This window comes from Sparus aurata, chromosome 17 (assembly GCF_900880675.1).
Source record: "Sparus aurata chromosome 17, fSpaAur1.1, whole genome shotgun sequence".
Lineage (NCBI taxonomy): Eukaryota > Metazoa > Chordata > Actinopteri > Spariformes > Sparidae > Sparus > Sparus aurata.
The window spans coordinates 25,824,228-25,841,648 of NC_044203.1; the positions used below are offsets into that span (position 1 = coordinate 25,824,228).

A 17,421-nucleotide genomic window follows, 5' to 3' on the forward strand; every position below is an offset into this window, starting at 1 on the left:
AGAGATGCACACCTCCTCTCCTCCCTCCTCCTCCTCCTCCTCCTCCTCCCCCTGCTCCCCTCCCCTCCCTCTGCTCTCCTCCCCGGGTTCAGGTTGGTAGTAGTGCTGCCTCTCCGGTCGCTCGCTCGCTCGCTGCGCCGTCAGAGTGAATGCGTGTGGATAGACTGGTCGCACTTCAGCCGGCGAGAGCTTTAACGCCACTTCCCGAGAATAAAAAAAAAACCGGAGGTATGTTGTCCTCTTTGGACATTTTTATTACACATAACATCTATCTTTATTTTCTAATAGAAATGTGTGATCTGTTTTGGGGTTTTGATTTGTTTTTGGGTTTTTTTTCTTCCCGAGGAGAAAAGTTGTGTCTGTGTTTGCACAAGTGAGTGTGTTTGAAATGTGTCGTGATGGATCTGCGGAACTGCGGATATTGTTGCTCATTTATTTAGAATATATATATATTATTGTGAATTAATGGAATTGTTGTGCTTGTTTTACGGTCAGTTTGAGGGTTGAACGTGTGCAACAACAACAACATCAACAAAAGTTGAACCGTGCGTAATTTACGCAGGCGAGCTTGGATTTTTCTTCTCGGGGACGATGCGAAAGTTTTAATCCTTTTTTTTGGCGAGCACACACAGCAGGAGAAGCGAGAGTACATATTCCGGTTTTTGGCGTGCGTGTGTGCAGGTGTGAGAGTCTCGGCTACACCGGAGCACCGCTTTGATGCGTTCAGCTGCCGGCGTTGGCCCGGATTAGCCTTTAAGTGTCTCTATTTGTTAAAGCGTCCAGCTCTCACCTCCTCACCGCCGTATCAATCAGTCAATTAAACAGCCACTCACACACGGAGAGCTCTCTCTCTCTCTCTCTCTCTCTCTCTCCCTTGCCCTCTCTCACCCTCTCTCTCTCCTTCCACGTGCATGTGTGTGTGTGTGAGAGAGTGACCTCTTTTAATTTATCTTTATAAATATGTTAGAAAGTGTGTGATGTTCACGCTCGGGTGCATTGTGTGTGTGTGTGTGCGTCACGCTGCTCCTTCTCTCTTCTTCTCTCGCTTTGAGACGTCCTCTCCACCTGATGACAATTTTTTGGTTCATCTTCATCTTTTTTTTTTTAAATAATTGGCTGATTAATTAATCAGTTGTTTTCTTTCAGTTTTGTTTTTTTTGGAGTCCACGGACAGCCTGACTTTTTTTTTTTCTAAGAATGTTCTCACCTTCTAGACACATTTCGTTTTTTGATTTTTCAAGTTTATATTCCCCTCCCAACTCCATCTAAAAAATAAAAAATTAAATTAAAAAATCCAACCGAGCAGCATCAACTCGTGGACCGTCTGTGACCACCCCGTTCAATGTGTTCACCAAAGGAAAATGCCGAAGTTTACACTATCAGGAGTGAAGTCGGCGATTTGGGTGTTTTTCACACTCGCATGGGAGTTTGTTTCAGAAGTGGGCGCGTCGATACGGCGCGGAGCCGAACTTGAAGAAGCAAAAAAATATATATATTTGGAATAATCTTTATGTGAATTCGCTGGTTTTCTCCCTCAGATTTTTCTTCTCTTTTTAGGTGTTTACCCCCTTACAACTTTGATGCATATTTATGCGCGCCGTGGGTGCGCTCCATCAATTATTTGTGCCGGTATATTTCCAGATAAACAGTGTTTGTAAATCAATACATGCATGTAACTATTGCAGATTAAGAGATCGATCAATGGATCCACCCTAACCCCGACCAATGTTGTTTTTCTGCCGTCAATTATTCACAGCGAACTTTTTTTTTTTACACAGCTCAGCCTGCCTCCACAAAGTTTTATAGCTAGAGTGTGTGTGTGTGTGTGTGTGTGTGTGTGTGTGTGTGTGTGTGTGCGTGCGTGTGTCTGTGTACGTGCATGAGTGTGCGTGTGACAGAGGATTTAATTGAGGAAGCTTTAGGTTAATTTATTTAATTTTCAGTTGCCAACAAATTAATTTATTATTCTTAATATTATTATTAATAATAATAATAATAATAATAATAATAATAATAATAGTAATAAACAGGAAATTAATTGAAATAATAGTCAGGTTTTCTACTCTTCGTTTTGTCTTTTACCAACTTTCCACCATCCGCTGCAGCCTCTCTCCATCCTGCCTGTGTTTTTCTGTGTGTGAACTTTTCAGGCCAACGTGTTGACTCTTCCTCTTCCTCTTCCTCTTCCTCTCTCCAGTCTCGTCTCTCGGATCAGGCCGATTAATTGGATTATTTCCCCGCTTTCTTGCGTCTCCTCGCCGGCCCCCTTCTCATCCGTCTCCGCCGCTGTCAATACTTGGTGGAAATATTTCCGGCATTAATGGCATTTGGGGAAATTTCTCGCCACGTCACTCACCCTCCCCTCCTTCATCCCTCTTCACCTCTGCACGGGCCGACTTTGCAACTCGTCCAGTTATTTTTTTTTTAAATATAATATCAGCGCTTTAAGGCTTACTGTACTGTGCAGGCACATATTATAAATATCTCTAATATTATAATATATTAATCTAATAATAATAATTTTGATAATCGATTGCAGCGTGCTCTCATTTAACATTTTTCGTTTCAAATGATTATTTTCGTATCGAACGAATAATCTGCACCCAAGAGTGTATTTTTCAAAGCCTCCTGGTTTGAACTTGAAACTCCTCGCTATTTTCTCTTTATTTTCGATTATTGTATTATATTATCATTTGAATGTCTGCGTGGTTAAATTCGCACAGATTAAATTCAACCTTAAAAGAATTGAAAATGCTCCCCTAATTCACTGCTCTCCTGTGCGTAATTCACCCGCCGCCGTTTCCACTCAGAAAATATAAATATAATAGTTTTTTTTAAGCCTTTCCTCTTTTCTTTTGCTTTATTTGTAGAGGATTGTTCCAGTTATTATCTTAGATTAAATTCCTAATTTTTTCAGGAGTTCCCTGCGTTTGTTTTATGTCGAGTAAAAAAAAAAAGAAAAGCTCAGAATCAGACTTACTTTTCGGGTTATGATCGAGATTCCTCGATGAGGAATTAATATTTCTGAGATAGCCTCCCTTCCCATTTTTTTCTCTTTTCTTCAGTCCTGCTTTTTCTTTTGGAAACAGACTATCGGCTTTCTTTTATTCATCACGGCAGTCGACCTATGGGGGCTCTCACCTCTCTCCTCATTTCCATCTCGTTCGGAAGAGAAACTTCTGACAGGTGCGCGAGAAGCGGGTTTTGATTTTTTTAAAATGCTCTCATCCTTAATGTGTTGTCATCTGGAAAGCAATTTCGTATGATCAAAGTGCGGCTAGTTAGTGCGGTCAATATCCTTTCCAGCAAGCTTCTCAGATATCGATAACGAGACAGCAGCAGAGCCTCGCAGTGAAGCTGCGTTCAGGGCCTCTGTATCCGCTCTGTGCGCCGATAAAACCCGGAGACATCCCGTGCGTAAAAAAGAGCTATAACCTCAGATACGCATTTCAGAGGGCTTCAATATGGATATAATTATATAATTGTAACTCACTTTGGGGATTTTGTTGAAATATTGAAGAGGAAGAGGAGAAATACCAACAGTTTGCGATAAGGTCGTTCCCAAATTAGCGCGCAGAAGACGCATGTTTGATTCATAAAAGGGATATTATAGTTGATTTTTCTCATCTCTTCCTCCCCCTCGCTGTCTCCGCTACTGAATGACAGTAAAGAGTAAATAAGGTGATTGATCTGTGGTCTTTGGGGCAGCAGTTTTCCTGCGGGAGAACAACACAGCACAAGCCCCAGGATCGGCTCCTCTCAGCTGGACCAAAACCATCACCGCACCCAAAGTTTACTCACTGATCCTATCATTTGATTGGAAGTCTGAAATTTACACACAGACGTCTTATGACAGTCTAATGACATGAAATGTATAATCTCTTGTCTTTTTATTTTATTTTTTTTTTTTTAGTGACGCCTTCGTGCAGTGCGACAGCGGCACTTTCCCCCCTCTCGCCTCCTCTTCCTCTTCTTCCTCTTCCTCCTCCTCCCTCCCGGGTCGAGACGAGCGCAGCGGCGAAAAAGAAACAGAAGTCCAGTTCAGCCCGAGAGACGGTGATCGGGCTTCGGCCTCAGGTGTATCTCTGAGGCGGGCGACGCGGAAGTCCAGGTGGGTGAACTTCCTCCTCCTCCTCCTCATCCTCACTCTGTCGAGTCTCTCTCTACTACTCGTTAATTGCACCTAAAAAAATTAAAAAAAAACACAATGTTCACAAAAGTCACTTTAGGTCAAGATGTTTTTTTTGTTTTTTTTTCCATGGGAGGAGTCACGTGTTATTGATCCAAAGCTGAAGAACAAAATGTGCCCACTTGGAGATTAAAAACTGGGACACTTGTTTTTTGTCTTCTTGTTGTTGTTGTATTTTTTAATTTAAAGAGATAATTCTGCCTGTTATGAAGTCTTTGAGAGTCTCTCTCAGCATCATAAATTGCGAACACACATTTTGATTGTGGTGTAGCTTCAGTTTTGAACTCTGCAAGATGTCTCTCTTTGGGCACTTGGACCAGTTTTGCATTTGAGGTTTTTCTGCTGTACCTCATTTATTTATTCATTCATTTATTTTGCTTTTGAAAATGTGTCGGCGCTGAAGCAACACAGTCTTGTCTGTGAATAATCAAAGGTGTCAAATGTGCCATGCGATCGCCTTTGGCCATCACAGATCACATGCAGCATTCTCCTCCAGCCAGAACACTTCCTCCGGCTCCTCTGCCCCCCCTTAATTCTTCCTGTCTGATATTAGCCCCTTAGCGCACCTTAAAATTTCTGTTTCATTATTCATTATTCAACGTGCATTGCTGTTTGGTTGTAGACACACGTCTACCTGTTACACTCCGAGCCTATAGGGCAATTGAAGGACTCCTCCTGTATCTTTCCCATCATCTCCAAGCCGCTGTCCTGCTACCCCCCCTCCCTCTCCCTCTCTCCCGTGGCCCTCGCACCCTGTTGTCTCCCGCTGCCACACCTGGTAACTACAAACTTGTACACAATAATAACAGCCAGATGTACCCATCTATCTCTCTATCTAGCCTGTCGGCAGTTAGTGGAGTGGCTGAGAGACTTGCAGGCGTGAAAGGTCAGTTAATCAATGGCGCACAATTTGACAAATCCCAGCGACTCTTATCATCCTCACGGGCGTTTAGGGCCGAAAGGAGGACCACCGAGATAAATGCTTAATCCTGACTGCACTGTGTGAGAGAGAGAGAGAGAGAGAGAGAGAGAGAGAGAGAGAGAGAGGACAGATACAGAAGCGCTGTGAAGCAGATGGACATGCATGGGTCGGGAGGTGGTGGTCGTGGCAGGGGCAGTTGGGGGATTTGGAAGAGCTGGCGAGTGGAGAGAAACGTGGAAGTGGCTCAAAGCAAAACTGGAATGTGCCCGCATATGGAAGTTCCAGATTTGCCTTTGTCACCACAATAAAAGAAGAAAAAAAGAAGAAAGAACGGGAGACTTTGTGGCTCTCTGATCGTCAAAATTCGCCCCAGGCTGGACAGGCCATGCAGGCGCCTTGCGAGCTGACATAGTAATCCTGCTTCACTCTTGGTTATGGCTCTGCTGCTGTGTGTAAAGTTGAGAAAAACCTGAGGAAAACAAAGGTGTATGAGTGGTTGAATTCTCCCGTGGCATGTTAGCCCGCCTGCAGCAGTGTGCAACCAAGAGGAAAATGAGCTTTTGTCCACAAGGCTGGCCTCTTTTTTCCCTCAGTTTTTTTTTCAAACTGCAGGGGTTTGGGAGGTGGCAAAGTCTCTTTGCCCTTACGCCCTTAACAAGGATCACCCCAGTATGACATGGCGGCAGTTGTTTGTATTGAGCTGTAATGCACTTTGTATTTTCTTGCCGTGGTTTTACGGGCAATGCCACTCGCTTGATGATCGAAATGATGTCATCGCCACGAAAACTGGTGTTTTGAATGTGCGCGTGTGCACTTTCCCACTCACTCAAGGTGCCAGTGAACTGCTTGGGCAATCACACAGACAGACGCTCATGTCCTCTATCTCCATCTCAATACGAGCTCAATGTAATTCGATTGAGATTAGTTGCACTGGCATGACAGCAGATCCCTAGTATTGCCAAAGCACTTAGGAGGCAATGACAGGCCCACATCGACATCTGCTAACACATACGTACACAACAGCCTGCGACTGGCCAAGCTTGTTGTAGGGGGAGAGAAACACAGAGAGAGACAGACAAAGTGGAGGATGGAGAGGCGGAGTGACAGCCGAGTCAAAGAGGTTTTGCCGAAAATCTCGGGACGCCAAAGTTGAAGGATGATAGAAAGTTGTCGAGAGAAGGGGCGAAGAATGATGAAGGGACCCGGATGACGAGCAGAGCTGAAGCATGACAGAGTGCGTCCAAAAAAATGAAAGAATGATTGACTCACGGGAGGGGTGGGGGAGTGATGGAGAACGGAGGAGGCAGAGTAGGTGACGGAGAGCAAAGCAAAGTGAAAAGGTGACGCCAAAGAGTGAGCGGGGGACACAAGAAAGAGAGGACGAGAGATAAAGAGAGCGAGGGAGGATAAAATGTTTAAGAGTGATGTACGAGAAGAGGGGAGAGGAAGAGATTTACTAGAAGAGAGATTAAGTCAAGTTGTCCCCGGTCAGTCATTAATCCGATTTAAGAGCAATTAAGGTGAGACTGATTCCTTCCTAGAGAGAAGGAAATAGATGGAGAGGGTGAAGCGTGGGGAGGGTAGCGTGGGGGGGGGGGGGGGTTAAGAGAGGAGACAACGAGGGGGAGAAAGAAGGAGTGATTGAAAGAGAAAAGTGGGAAAATACGTCCAAACTCTAAGTGCCGGTTAGTGGACGAGTTAGAAAGAGGAAACGTGGCAACATATTTTGAACCGTGAGATGTGTTTATTCAACACGCTTCTTTTTCCACTCCACGCGCAGATGCGACTTAAAATTAGATCCACCTTCCAAGTAAAGTGCGAAAAGTGTTAAAGGTCAAGCGGAGGGTAAGAGTGAGAGATGAAACATGCCGTGCGGGTTTTGGTCACAGGTCCTCTTTACACACTGGTATCCCTTTGAATAACTATGGTTTTCCCGTGAGATCGGGATCATACAGAAGTAACTCCTGACCCTGTTGACAGAAGCTTAATGTCAAAGCAGCCAACCAGGACCTCCAGTCTGCGTGTGAGAGCTCGGCTACCTGTGAGATTATTCCTCCTAGAGAGGCCGGACAGAAGTTGTAAAGTTGCGCTTGAGGTTGAAGGCACGGCGGCGGAGAGGAGAGAGAGAGAGACGGAGAGCGAGGGACAGAGTGAACGAATCTCCTTTGAATGAAGAAGCACAGAAGCAATGACGATAGCTCCCCTCCTCCTCCTCCTCCTCCTCCTCCTCTTCCTGCTCCTCTTCCTGCTCCTCTTCCTCTCCTCTTATTCTTAGTCTTCCTCCTCCTCCTCCTACTCCAACAAACCCCTCCAATCCCCGCTCGGCGTGCTCTGTTGTTCCAGATGTGTATCAGGGGTCTCCGGGTCGACAGAGGGGTCCCTACACTGCTGTAGCATTTCTATGTCTATTGGGAGATGGTGGTCCTGATAGCTCGGCCGCCTGACACGTACACAACAGTACATAAATCAAACGCACACATACGCGCGCTCACTCCATTTATCTCCCACTCAAGCAGTGCGGTGATAGCAGCCAACTCTGCATAGAGTCAGAGAGAGAGGGAGAGAGGTTGTGGTCTGTCTTGTTAAGTGGGAAAGTAATGGGTAGCTGTAAAAGGTTTACTTCTGTTGCTGCCATCTCTATTGTTCAGGCCCTCCCCAGTGTTTGTGCCTCTTTTGTTTGATGTGCTTGAACAGTGTATAGCACACCCGGCTGCGTCCATAATTGCTGTTCCACATAACTGCAGGACAACAGTGTGTTATTATGTAGCCTGTTAAGGCAAAGAATGGAGCAAATTGAAAGCAGAGGTCATAGATTTTGTTGTGCAACATTCGAGGCATCTGAATGGAAATGGTTTTACATGATTTCATTGACTTTCTGAATACATCTGTTTTTTAACAGCAGCTCGCCATTATGGGGAACATTACCTACATATCTCCGTGTTTCATTTCATTTTTTTCTTTTTTAAATCCTGGCTTTGCTCCGATCAAGATTCAGTCTATTTTTTTTTTTTTTTTTTGTGGCGCATCCACTTGCAGTTTCTGTGTACCAATCTGTAGCCCATCACAAGTCTCAGATTGAGAGGCCATTTGGCTGCTGTTGACAGGAGGGAGCAGCTATTGACAGGGCCCTGCCGGGGAGGCGTGTCTCGGGCCCCGCGTCCAAAGCGTTTGTGGCGTTTAATACACTGTAGCAGTGGTTTTCGCAGCCCTCACCCTGCATGCTACTGCCATAGGGATCAATATGCACTGGGTTAGAGAGAAATGGACCATCTGATGCACACTCAGAGAGGGGGATGAGGGAAAATGAGTGAGAGAGACAGAAACAGCAGGGAGGGGAGGGTTAGCAAGGGATTTGAAGGGAAAAGAGAGGAACACGCTCGAAAAGAGGGGAGACGGCGAGACCAAACGGAGGAGAAGAGAAGAGAGGAAATGATTAGAGGCGCGGTTTAAAAGACATGGAGGCAGAACGCTGCCTGGCACAAAGATAGATAGCAAGGTAGAGAAAGTGGTCAGCGGTTGAAAGAGACATTCAGCTGGGAGAGAAAACAGATTGGAGCGACCAGGGAGAGACACTGAAAAAGAGGAAGACTCCAGACACCAGGGAGGATACACACAGGAAAGGAAAAAAGACATAAGGGAAGAGAAGAGTGGGAGATAGGAAGAGAGAGGGGGGTTAGACGAAAGAGGGAGGGGGGAAACAGAGAGAGAGAGAGAGAGAGAGAGGGGTGCGGGGGAAGGATGAGGAGGAAAGGAGGGGAGGGGGGTAAAATTTCCATCAGGTTTTCAATTGGGGCGGATCAATAGTGTATTAGAGCTCACCTTGACCCCGTCTCTCCCCTTTCTCCCCGGCCCAGCACACAGGCCAAGCTACTCTCCCTCGCAGCAGGGGACGGAGAGGGGGAGAGATTGCATTACGGCCTCCCTTTCTTGGACCAAAGTGGCAGAAAATGGCACAATAAAAGCGAGAACGGACAGAAAGAAAGAGGAAAACTAAGTCACGGCAGGCAGAAACACGAGAACGTGGGAGACGAGGAGTAAGAGAGAGCGGAGTGAGCTGGAGGAGACACCAGCGGGCGTCGTCAGGCTTGTTTGGAGAGAGCTTTCTGCGACAGGAAACTGGTTGGGTGCCGGGGTGTGTGCATGTGGAGACACGAGGTTTCTTGTGGGTTTTGAATCAGCGCAACGTTCGAAAGCACGAGTTGGAACTGAGATGCGTAGTCCAGACACACACGAACGTATAGAAATTATTTATAGAATTGTGTGCACCCTTGATACACTCTTAGGGACTTTACAACCTTGATAGTTCGTGCTCTGTATTCCAACACACTGTCCTATGGGTTGCATTGCTGCCGTCTGCCAGGGTCATCGTGTCTTCATGTTCAAGTGCTCTCACACACAATCACACACACTCAGGCGTAAGCCTTGATATAATGGGACATCTGCAGTTCTGTTTTTATTTGAATGATGCATTTGATTATCATCTTCCTCACCGAATGAATATAAACTTAAAGCTACATTAAGCGATTTCTGACCACTAGGGGGGAAGACATTAATCTAAAACAATTACAGAGAAATAGAGCGACCGATACGCTCGACCAGCCAAGTCTCCAAGGAAAAATAATGACTGAAAAATAATGACATTCAGTTCCAACATTCAGTGCCAAAGACAGGTAGCACTTCATGAACACTAGCAAGGTGGAATCTCGAGGCTTTTCTACGCCGTCTGATGGATATGGCGCCACTGTTTTTTAATCAGTACGGCCGAGTGTCACTTGCGTTATTGGAGCATACCCACGACCTGAAGCGTATTTTTGTACTTCAAGTAAATGCGGTGGATTTGTGTTTGTCTATGAACGCCAGAGACCAACACAATCAATACTGTCAACACAATCCTGTGTGACGCTGGATTTCCTGCTGCTCAGCTAACTTGCTGCTATCTGTATTCAGGGTAGTGGACTTTGTTTTGGGCTGTGGATGGCGGATTGGTTTGTAGCAGGTTCGCGTCTCCTGTGCAAAACATTGGCAGTGGACATCATCAGTCATTATCAAGTAGTTATAGCTTATCTCTTTGCAAACATTTGAATGTCATTTGAATATTCACAGGCCTTTTTGCTACTTTTTGGTCTCCTCCGACACCTGAGCAAAATATCTATCTCTTAAGCCTACCTCATAGCTGGACTTTCTCCTCTAGCAAGTGTTTTCCTAGATTGTCTGCAGTTTCATGCCAGCCACGTAGCGTTCATTCACCTCATCCAAACGTTTTAGATGGAAATGGCCGCTTGTGATTTTATACGGGGGTTGACGAGAGCTGTGAGACTCAACTATGCAATCTAATTGTGAGTCAGAGAAACAAAACAACGAGCTGAAAGCACCTTAAAGTGCTAAAAACTATATAATATACCTTAACCATGAAAGCTATGACCTTAAACATTTTATTCAATTACAAAATTGTGCCCTTTGAAAGCAAGGTGTGGGATTTTCTTTAGGATGAGATGTGAAAACTTCATTTTTTTTGTCAGATTTCTTTGACCTACTGAGAGAATATGTTGCGCGCTCGCACACACACACACACACACACACACACACACACACAGAGACATGCACAGGGCTGTTAGGACACCCTCCATCACTGGAGGACAGCAAGACTGAAGCTGTTAGAAGAGGACAGAGGCAGGGGGCAGAGGGAGCGTTGATGGGGGGAGAGGTTGAATAAAAAAAATTGATCCGGGAATTTAGCATTTAGACACAGTTTACAAAGCGATATCGAGGGGAGGCACAGGAGCAGAGGGGACCGTGCGGGGGAGGACACTTAACTTTACAATAGGTCAGCTCTGCCTATTTGACTAACTGTATAACCCTGACACCCTGCCGCACTCAGCGGCACCTTGCATATACCCCCGGAAAATAAATACAAATCTCAGATTCCCCTCTCAGCGATCCATCTTTGGACGAGCGTGTGATTTAGCTGTTTAGACAGGAGCTTGTTTGTAAAAGCGCAGACCTACTAGCAGCACCATCCTCATCTCTTCCCCACATTTCCTAATGCTGTTCCTATTGTCACCCATCCACACTCCACTGCACATGCACACGCCACGACGCCCGACAACAACACACAAATGCACACGCGCACACACACACACGCGCGCGCGCACGCTCACACCCTATCTCAGACACACACACACACACACACACAGTAACACACAAACTCTGTCCCACTCGCTGAGGGGGAGAAAAGGAAAGAAAAAAGGAGAGAAAAAAGAAATCGATCGCCGGGGATAGCGGTGCGCGTCGGAGAATCGTATCTTGTCAAAATAATATATTACCCTCATCCCCGCCTGATCGATGCGGTGGATTAGGGACGGAGGGCTCCCTCTCTCCCCTCCTCTCCCTCTCTCTCTTCCTCCTCGGTGCTTGGTGCAGTTTAATATTTACCTCCGTGAAAGAGCGGCCGCGACGGCTCTCAGCCCTAATTGATTCCGACACATGGGGCTCTGTGCTCAGGCTGCGGATGAGAGAGGGAGGGCTGGCTGGAATGCAGAGGGAGAGAGGAGAAAGGAGGAAAAAGGAAAGAAAAGAAAAGGGAGAGAGGTGGGGAGAAGGAACCGGAGGGGAAGACAACAGTGTAAACAGCAAAATAGTGGTTGAATGCATATGCTTATTTCCATGAAGAAGAGACAAAGGAAAATCTATAAGGAAGGAGAAAGAAGGAAGAAAGGCGAAAAATGTAAAGTATTCAGTTTGAAGAAGTGGACGGATGAAGTTCACAGGGCTGATAGACAGACAGAGTGACAGATGAGCTAAAAACCACGGAGGAAAACCACGGAGGTCAGAGGAAATATAGTTGGAAAGGTGTAGGATGGGGACAGGAAAGCCTCGGGTAGAGGGATGGTGATTGTTCGCAGCACAAATAGGAGGGAGAGGGATGAATGGAACGGATAGCGGATAGGAAATGAATCAGGAAGAATGAGGGAAACGGAGAGGAGTAGGTGGAAATGGGGCAGCACGCGGAAACGGCTCCGGGAGAGCAGGAAGAGAAACGGGAGGGATGAGGGCCGAGGAGAGCAAATGAGAGGGGATTAAGAGAGCGACATGAAGATGGATAGAAACGGAGGAGTGAAACATGACGGGTGCGATGCAGAGCACCAATAAAAGCGCGAAAAACGGGGAGGAGAGAAATAGGAGGGATGATGGAAAAAAGAGCCCGGCGCAGAGGTGACAGAATGATATCAGGTGGGATAGACAGAAAACAGGAGTGATAGCGGAGCGTGAGGCGGGAGGGTAGAGAGGGACCATATTTTCCGTTGAAGGAACTGGCCTGTCATGCTGTTCCGCCAGCGCAGAGCAGCTCTATAAAATACAGGGGAGCAGGCGGGTCGTGTCGGGTGACTTATGTGTATATCTAGGCTTTGTCAATATTTCTTTCTGTCTTCCTTCCTCTGTGCTCCCCCTATTGCTCCCTCGCTCTCTATCTCCAGCTCCAATTGGGCCTCTGCTCTCGTTCTCTATGTGAGCGTTTGTCCCAGTTAAGTGCTCACTTCTTCCTCTTCCCCACAGCAGCCTTGCTTTGTCTGTCAGGCGGGTGCAGATGTACAGAAGGTATAAGTTGGGGAAGTTGCTTGTGCCTTTAAGCGTTGGCTCGCGCGCCAAACGCGACTGTGGCACAGCGACTTGAGGGCTTGGCAGGCTTATATTCCCCAATGATTCCCCATTATGATACAATATAGGCAGGAGGATGACACCGTTGACAGAGCGCCAACACAAATATTCTCATTGATGTTTGCATCAAGTCTCTAACCTCCAAAAACAAGCTTACAGCCGTTTTTTCACACCTACATGGAGTCTTGTTTTTCAGTTTCTCCTCTGCATGTGTGCATGGCTGAATGAATGCATAGTGTACGTTTTCTCTGTGTGCTCCTGTAGTGAGTCTTTGCCCCGGTACAGAAGCACCGGGTGGTAGGCTGATTTATTCATGTGGTCCCAGGGAGGATTGCACCTCCTCTTCCTCATTTGGCATGGTTTTGTATCCTGAGCACAGGCCTGCGGAGACCCAGGTCCATGGGGGGGCCAGACATCCTGCAGATACAGTGCCCCGGTCTCCAACCGGTGGACACTCTCAAATTACCCTGCTCTACATTTCATGTATATTCATTAAGAAAACACGTCAAAACTTCTCCGAACACTTCTGTCTAGCCAAACATGTGAGGCTGCTGAGGCGTTGCCTTTCATTTTTCTGCCAGGATTTGAGTTAAGCTGATGCCTCGACCACAGGTGGGGCCTCGTCTTGAAATTTGTATTAAGGGGGAAAACAACAGGAAGAGGAATAAAAGAAAAACAATCCTCCCAGCACTGATTGTGATATGATTCTCGGAAACAGAGAGAGGATAAAAAAAAAAAAAAAAAGATACAGGACAGAGAAGTTGAAATTGAATGAAACAGAACTTATTTATTTTTACAGAACAAGCTGAAAATTCCCAATCCATCTCCATGACTTCCTCCATCTCTGTTCTGCTTTTTTTCTCCATCTCACCCATCTTCTCTCTCTCTCTCTCTCTGTCGCCGTGTCTGTTCTTTATTTACACCTCTCCCCTTTTCTCTGCAGTGGCTCAGGGAGCGGTAACAGAAGTGTCACTTGTCATTATTGGTCTAATTCAGTAATCCGTCATCGTGCACTCACTGTATGCAGCGCATTATACGCCGGCACAGCAGGTGTACTACGCACTGAGGTGGAGATTCGATTTGACACGCACACAGGCGAGAGGGCCGACGGGGGCCGGGGCAGACGGGCGCTGAGTGTGTGAGTGTGTGTGTGTGTGTGTGTGTGTGCGTTGCTTTGTTTGTGTGTGCGTGTCTGTGTGAGAGAGTGGGAGAGGGAAACACAGATAGAAAGACGGAGAGATTGAATTTTTGTGTGTGTGCGTGTCTGTGTGTGCACACACGGATATATGACTTCAATAGAAATGCAACAGCCCAGGACGTCTGTGTAATGGGAAGAGACAGAGCTGGCATTAAGTAGAGACAGAATAGACATTAGAAATCGCAGCAAATGCGGAAACAGTCATGACAGAGGAGACAGTCGTCATTTTAAAAAGCGGACAAACCTCCTACAGTACAACATGGAGGCTGGTATATCCATTCATTTAGAATCTGTGCTCGTTGAACTCTGAGTTTGCGGGGGTCTTGTTTGTGTTTGAAATATTTTTCTTGACTTCAAAGTTTGTGTTCATCAATGTGCTGAATGTGTTTCATGACCCTAAGGTCCACAAAACCCGGTCAATGACCAGCAGGGAATATAAACTGTCTGAAAACTAAGATGTAAGACGGTCTACAGTACAAAACAACACTGTTTTAAATGGTGTTAAGTTGTATCGATTCTCCACATTTACGGATGATTTTTACTCAGTTTCTGGACTGTCATTAAAAATGCATTATTTGTTTATTTTGGAACGTTTCAAAAGACCTGAAAAACTAATAGAAACGACTCAACGACTATAAACGGAAGGTTATGACATCATTGCTAAAATAAATAACACCTGGTTTAATTAGCTTTCAATAGTTGCTTCCATCTTTAGTAGTTAACTTTATGTACATTATCTCACAGACGTCTGTCTGTTTTTCTGGCACTATCCGACTGCTATAATAGAGAGATGTCAGAACATGAGGGGAAAGGGAGAGAGAGACAGAGAGGGAAGCGATGATATGCAACAAAATGGACTACATTTATATGGTCAGCATAAACCCTTAAGCCACCCAGACGCCCCCACATTTTATTATTAGATGAAATGGACTAAAGTGGGAACGACACTAGGAAAGTAATACTAGACACCTTTAAGCGATGTAACAGGAGTTTTCACTGGCCAGGTGTTAGCCGTGGTTTCTCTCGATACCCTCTGATCAGTCTACAACAGCATCGTAAAGCTATCTGCCATGCCAGCTTTTGTCCAACTCTTCCCACAGAGGTGGAATCAATCCATTAAGATCTGAACATAGAGACTTGCCGGTCTTTGAGTATAAATTTCTTCACTCTTCATGTCCAAGTTGGCATTCCTACAACATTATTATTAATGTTGCTCCAGGATTATTGATGCTGACCAAGGGTCTATTTGAATGCCTTTACCTAATCAAACTGAAAACATTAAGTCAAGTAAGCCTAAAAATAACATGTCAGCGATACAACAATAAGTCCCAGGCAGGACATTAACACCGTGACCACGACAACCTACTTCCTCCTTAGACTTAGTCCTTCTTCATTGGTTGCTATAATGATCCTGGAGCAGGATTAATTGTGATGTTGTAGGAACAACATCCACATAGATAAACCTAAAATGATGCATGCCACAGGGTTATGGGTAGTGGCACCTTGATAGGGCCCATTAAACCCAAAGCTTGTGACCAAGTGCGAGATTTTAAAGTTTTTCTAGATATTCAGTTGGACACAGTGACATTAAGTAAGGTTTGGAGGTCAGAGTAAGAATGCAGACAGGCTGGATCCATACGAATTACACCAGAAGTCAGGTATTACTTATTTATCTAACTACATCTGCTTTCATCAACTCTAAATATCTGTCTCCAGGACACCATAAATACCTCATCCTCTTCTTTAATAATATTTTTAGTTTGAGCTTTCATACTTGTTTTGTGGTTTATATGAAGTCCTGATTACCTATCCTGATGTTATAATCATTTGCTCCATTTGAAGGGAGGTATTTTGTCATGCTGAGGCTGCTGTGTACGACACTAATTAATCACCACAGCATTTCTGGAAATTTGGACAAACGACCGCATAGTTTATCCGACTGCAACTGCACTCTCGATGGTCAAAACCTAACAGGGTCAAAGTTCAACAAAGCTGGAATATTCCCACGTGTCACACATTATTGATGAAATACATTGTAATGATGTGATCCCCAGTCAAACATAAGTGGCTCCACTGAAAACAGATGCAAATCAGAAGCATTTTTGTTCAATAAAGTCTATCTCACCTTCCCCTGGAGATCCCACATGCTGCCAGCTGCAGTGCACTCTGGGTAGGATACTGTTTTTTTTTGTTTTTTTATCTGAACCAGTGTGAAGGGGATGGGGTTTAAGGTGTGTGATGTCGGGGCTTCCCCTTCTCTCTTTATCAACGGCAATTTGTATGTGAGCGCTCACCTCTATAGTCCTGGTGGGCACGGCGGATTTCATCAAGTTCTTAACCCCACAAGGCTACAAATCCGGTTACCACTGTAAGTGTTTTAAACTGTTTAAACTATCACGATGCTCCACGCTGAGTCCCAGGCTGTGTACGAGTCACGCCCAGACCACACCGAGCCATACGAGTCTAACTGCATTTACTTTACTCTTTTCTCTTATTTTGTTTTTGCTTCATATAACACCTGCCATTTCCACCGGCTCATCAAACTCTGCAGCTCTAAGCCGACTCCGAGGGGGATTCAGTACTATTGGTTTGTGATCGTCTCAAGTTTTTTTTTTACCGTTGGTTTTATTGATTCATTTTCATCATTCCTTTTTTCATTAACAACAGTATAAGACTCTTTTTATGTGATTTGACTAGCCTCCAACTTTTTATCTTTGGATCCTTACCATCAGTGTGTGTTTCAGAATCGCATGAATGACTTTTGAGTTACATCCAAAAAAAAAAGAAAAAAAGATTATAGGATTATTGTAGTATTCATAATAATCAATACAAAAACACCTACACTGAAGGCCTACCTCTTCCTCAAGGGTGGTTTTTAATTGTATGAGGTTTACAATTACATAATATCAATTAGCATAATGAACCGTTTTAAGTGTCAGTGAAACTTAAAACCACCATTGTTTTATGCCCTTAAGAAAGCGCTTCCAAGTTCAAATGAGAGTGAGCGCCAATTATTGTGAGAAGAAAGACTCGATAAATGATTTAATGAGAAGAGCCTTCAGGCAGGCTCAGACGAGCCAAACACTAAGTGACAACTTTACTCTAAATATACATTGTTTCAAAGGTATTGTGAAGGAAATTAATTCAGTAACGCTTTATAAATAGCACCCAACTGATGCAGGAATCATGATGACTGTAATGCAGGGTGTATCGTGAATTTCTGCTGCCCACTATTAGCAAATGACGGAGTTACTGACTTTAAGTTTCTGACACTAATCCTGAGAAAACGTTACTCACAGTTGCGTCATACATGAATTGATAAGCATCAAGTTAACTGTATTTCACTTGCATCAAAGTTTATTTATGCCTGATATCTAAATGTTTGCATTGAAGTTGTAGTGGCCTGATAACTTGTTAAGGGTGAGCAACATGAATTCATGATACATCCTGCAGTAT

General features: G+C 44.9%; 1 protein-coding gene across 3 annotated transcripts in view; it reads left to right on the top strand.

Moving 5' to 3' along the window:
• Positions 1–100: 100 nt before the first annotated feature.
• erfl1 (Ets2 repressor factor like 1) overlaps positions 101–17,421 on the top strand; it is a 44,332-nt gene continuing 27,011 nt past the window's right edge. Inside the window, exons 1-2 of one of the 3 annotated variants that reach the window (XM_030392681.1) lie at positions 101–228; positions 3,914–4,111. Coding sequence is in view for 2 of the 3 variants with exons in the window: in XM_030392679.1 (XP_030248539.1) it covers positions 3,128–3,186; positions 3,914–4,111 (257 nt within the window). In the remaining variant the exon portion in view is untranslated. Of the gene's footprint in view, positions 229–2,545; positions 3,187–3,913; positions 4,112–17,421 lie in introns of those variants that run through there. The other 2 variants (XM_030392679.1, XM_030392680.1) reach the window with 2 other exon arrangements.